The 5,000-nt window shown below is 41.0% G+C and overlaps 1 protein-coding gene across 1 annotated transcript in view; it reads left to right on the top strand.

Moving 5' to 3' along the window:
- The window catches only part of LOC138005028 (C-type lectin lectoxin-Thr1-like), a 10,475-nt gene extending 6,203 nt beyond the window's left edge, over positions 1 to 4,272 (top strand). Inside the window, exon 4 of the mRNA XM_068851319.1 lies at positions 3,685 to 4,272. Within this exon, the coding sequence (XP_068707420.1) occupies positions 3,685 to 3,941 (257 nt within the window). The 3' untranslated portion in view covers positions 3,942 to 4,272. The remainder of the gene's footprint in view (positions 1 to 3,684) is intronic.
- The last annotated feature ends 728 nt before the right edge of the window (positions 4,273 to 5,000 follow it).

Below are 5,000 nucleotides of genomic sequence, written 5' to 3'. Positions count from 1 at the left end.
TGAAACTCCATCGTCGATGTACTTAAGAATCGCCTCCCTGTAGGACCTGGCTTTGGCTGGCTCTTGAAGCAGCTTCTTTTCTAGATTGTACAGCCTATTTTCTGCTTGCTTGTAGTTATCTTTCAATACTACTTATCTTCCTTCCATGGTAAGGAGACTTCATATCGACCATCTTTGTATGTTAATGTGTCCCTAAACTTCTTTAACACCATGGCTTCACTGGGGTTAGTAGAAGGTGGACTTTCAGTAGGTTTGATGCCAATAGACTCCAAGTTCCAGAATTTCTGAAGTGTTTCATTCAATTGTTCCTCAATGCCAATTCGAATGTTCATAGACACAGTACATTCTTGGCCATGACCGCCTGTTGGTCCACAGTAAACCCAACCTAGTGACGTGCGTACTGCAACTGATTCATTGGAACCTCCTCGAACAATGTCTCTTGTCACAAAGGAATAATAAAAATCCAAGCCAATGAGTACATCAATCTCCCGTTCATCTCGGGGGAATTCTTCAGGAAATGTTATGCCTTGAAGATGAAGCCATTTTGCTGGATGAATGTCCACAGCCTCAGCTGGACGGCAAATAACTGGCGCAGTAAGTGCTTCAATACATTGCGGCTTTCCAGGCTTATCAACAGGTGCTACAGTAAAAGCAATTCTCTTTCGCAGCGTCTCCTTGTCTGACTTTCCACCAAATCCAGACACAGCAATTCTAACACTCTTTCCATCTAGGCCAAGCTCCTGCACAATACTTTGTCTAAAAAATGAAGTCTGTGAACCTGGATCAAGAAAACATTGAACAACTTTCGAGCAACCATGGGATTCACACATAACAGCTGGCACAGTTTGAAGAATAACTTTGCCGCCACCACTAGACACCATTGAACTTGCTACTACATGTGAAGCTGCTGTAGAAGGAGGAGCTTGAGATAAGGATGCTCTCTCCGGGGACGTTTGTGACGAGGGTGGTGTCGCTGAAGACCCAGAACTGACCGAATCCATATGAAGGAGGCTAAGGTGTTTACCCGGACAGTGCTTACACGGTGGTTTTTCACAACTTTGAGCCACGTGACCAGCTTCTAAGCAACGAAAACAAAGACCTTTGGACAATGCCATCCTGAATCTATCTTTCACTGCCAATGACAGAAAATTAACGCATTACCACACGTGGTGATTCTTCCGACAAACACAGCACTGTTTGACTTGCATAGAAGCAAATAGTGCAGACGTAGATGATCTTCGTGGTGAACTAAACTTGAAATTCACCTGGCTTACACACTTTGCAGTGTTTTCCTTTGCAGAGACCTTGAACTCCAGAGAGGGAGACTGGGAAGACTCTTTGGCTCGTACTACTTGTTCTAAGAAAGCAAACAATGTTTTCACTTTCACACAGTCCTCTTTTGCTTTCCAATTACCAAGTTCAAGTTCCCACCTTTCAACAACTCTTTTTGGCAGCTTGTCCACAACTAGGGGTACAAGAACCGGAGCTAAAGTTTCAGAATTGAATTTCTCACCCATGGATTCAACAGACCGAACATGCCCAACCACTTGATCATAGAATTTACGCATAGACAATGCATCATCAGAGTTCAAACGCGGTAAATGAATCAGGGATCTTATATGTGCATCGAGGATCAATCTTGGATGACCAAACCTTTCTTTCAGGGCTTCCAAAACTGGCTGGTAATTCTCTTGTACCACTGCAAATCCCTTCACTGCTTCGGCAGCTGGACCCTTTAATGATCTCATCAAGTATTCTAATTTCTGTACCTCTGCTAAGGCTGAATTATCAACCACGGAGACCTTGATCGACTGGTAATAAGGTTGCCAACATAAAACGTTTCCATCAAAGGTAGGCAGATCAATCTTCGGTAGCTTAACTTGTACCTGAGGGCATGACTGCGGGGTTACGGTTGCACTACTATCCGTTTTCATCTCAGAGACAGATTTACATTCCAGATACTTCGTCATTTTAGACATGTATTCAATAACACGCAATTCATAGTCATTATGACTGCTACACTCTGTGTCGATTTCTTCGTCTTCTAACAGAGTACACATTGTGGCTTGCACATCTTGTAAATTGCTCCATTTACTAGCAATATTATCTTTCAAAACCTGAATCATAGCATGATTATCCTGCACTGATAGCGCTTCTTCGACAGACTTCAAAGTGTCCGTTACGGACTTTCTCAAGAACTTTCGTTTCTTCTTAATAGCTTCCAACTCTTCAGACATTTCGACTAACCTTTAATGATCACAATGTTCTTATAGTCCTCCAGAGTTTCCACAAATTCATCAAGGTAGTCGTGCAAGGTAACAGCGCCAATTGCTCCAAATGCGAAGACCAACTCTTCATCCAAATCTATCAGAATCTCTCCGATTCGAAGGACCATGAATTCAACGCTTTATTCTTCAAACGCAACAAGGATTACAATTTCTACGCGACACAACACGATAAACACACGAGCACATGGAAAAATTTATGCGGGGTGTCCCGAGCCCCTGCATCACTGGGACCCAGGGTCCTCAAACCCGACAAAAATGGAAACTTTCAGTTCCGAACAATCAGTGTTTTGTGGCGTTCTCGTTGCCGTAGCCGTCATCAGCGAGACGGGTTAATGAGTCAGTGTTATTATTAGTTGATTTCTGTTCACCGTAAACGTGGTTGAAGACGGTGAAAAACAGAAGCGTTGGCTTGGGCTGGCATGTTTATAAGCTGTACGCGCGTAAGGCCCCGTGTAAACAGATGCAACGTTGTTGGATGTTACATGTTTGAGTTTGAGTTTGAGTGAGGCTCCAGCACTTAGCTAAGTAGCCTGACTTCTGGCTGTTATACACAGATGTGGTCTCGTTCACACAGTAGCCCTTCAAGCAGAGTTAACTCTGTACTAATCGAGCGCGAGGGCCAATATTCCCCAGTATGGCTCGAGCAAGTGAGGTTAGTATGTTGTTTATTATTTGGCATTGTTTCTTTGACAAAAGGTGGTCAAGCCTGGACGCAGGTAAGCTTTTAATTTTCTCATTTTTCATACAGACCATCAGCTTCCCTGTAGCGGAGAAGAGTGTTCATATGAGTTTCCGTCTTCTCGTTTGTGTTTGCACTTTTCTGTTGCTTGATAAAAAAAACCGTCTATGGCCTCCTGGCTTTCGGTGATATCTATTTCAGTTCCTCTGTCAAAAGTTTCCAGATCTTCAGGATAATAAAATGTTCGTCTTCTTCTTCATCCATATCATCTTTGAAATCTCGGCAGAAATTTCAATCTTTTTAGCTTTTTCTGATAGTTTCGCTGTGAAGAATGACAAAAGTCACCTTTTTTTCGCAGTTTTGGTTTCAAATTTTTATTTTACCGGCTTTGCTCCAAAACAAAAATACACGGATTGGATGTTTCCATGGAAACGGTCTGACTGCAAAATCCCGACCAAGAACTAACCAATCAGAGAGCTCAGATTTGCCTAAGACTGGTTCTGTAATAAATAGATCATGTTATTGAACTAGCATGAGTACTGGGAAAATATCGGTCAAGTTCCTTTCTTTGTACTTTTGACGCCCATTTGTTTATAGCACGATGCATTTAAAAGGAAGAAGACCTGTTAGTTAATAAGACAAAGTGCAAACACTGACCTCAGGAAAAATCTCCCTAGAAAACTTAATTATAAGCGTAAACCTTTTTTTTCCCAACAGCTGAACTGCAAGGCCAATATTTTAAGAAGATTCCAAGGAAGCAGCTTATCCATCACGTGATTACTGCCGTGACCGTACTAAGTGACCTGGAGTGCTTATTTCTGTGTTCTCGTCATGGCAACTGTTCCTCTGTGAACATGAGTCTGCTTTCTACACAATATACAGCATTATGCGAATTGAACGGTTCCCGAGAAGCCGGATTTCCTGGTGATCTCACTGACAACGAAGCTTATGATTACTTCGAGTTACTAATGTAGAGTTAGATAATATAGAGTTTACGGATGTCCGAAGAAAATGAACGTTTCTCGTGCAAAGTACTACCAGAAAAACATTTGCAACGAACGCAGAGCACAGACAACGTGGTTCTTTAATTACAAGATCTTTCTTTAAAGCACGAAACGGGGAAATAGAGTGAAAGCGAGGAGAGGTCAAAGAGGGATTCAAGGAGGATCGCCTCCTGCCTTTCGTATATTTTTCCTTTTCCGCTCTCATACTCTGAGTTTCTAGCACTCTCCTGCTTAGGGACAATATTTTAAACACTTCTTGATAATGCTGTATTATCACTCGGCAACAAACTTCATGACAAAGCTAAACTATTAATTAATTATTAAAACTAATAATTCTTCAGCAGCGATATTCTCATTTTTTTTCAGAGTGCGGTGTCTTGATCTTCAGTGGTAAAGCGGAAAGATGCCGTTAACGTTCCTTTAAAGTAGAAGCTCCGGGTTCAAATCCAATCCACGGATATAATTTTTATTTCCTTATTTTCTCTCCTGCCACAAGTCCTGGGACACAATGTTCTAAAATTCACGATAATAGTAAATTCCAAGCAAATTACGAATTAACGATAATATTTCATTTAGAAAAAAAATCATGTTGAAACATCAATCACAGAAAAGTTTTAAACTCTCTTTTGTTTTGGCCTGCGATTAACTTAATCCAGGATTAGTGTAAACGTTTGTTTCAAGTTTTAATTTTTTGGTGAAAGTTTCTTTTGCTTATTTTTGTTTTTCAAGACTGACTTCTTCTGATGTAAAGTTTTGCCGAATATCAGCGTTGAACAGCACTTCGGAGTAGAGAAGTAAACTCCTTGGTTAATTTTTAATATGGGATTGGCGTTAATCGGCTTTCGAGGAATCGGGCCCAGGATAGAATTAATAAGCTGATTAGGGAAAACCAACTTCAGGCTGTTAAACATGAAATCAAAGAAGCAAAATAACGGACAAGATCATGATTCTCTACTATTAACTCTATCACTGGGAGAAAGTCCGTTTTTCAGTCAATACGTTCTATTATTGATCCTACAAGTATCAATG

Source organism: Montipora foliosa, chromosome 6 (genome assembly GCF_036669935.1).
Source record: "Montipora foliosa isolate CH-2021 chromosome 6, ASM3666993v2, whole genome shotgun sequence".
Taxonomy (NCBI): domain Eukaryota; kingdom Metazoa; phylum Cnidaria; class Anthozoa; order Scleractinia; family Acroporidae; genus Montipora; species Montipora foliosa.
This window is presented reverse-complemented; position numbering and strand designations above follow the sequence as displayed.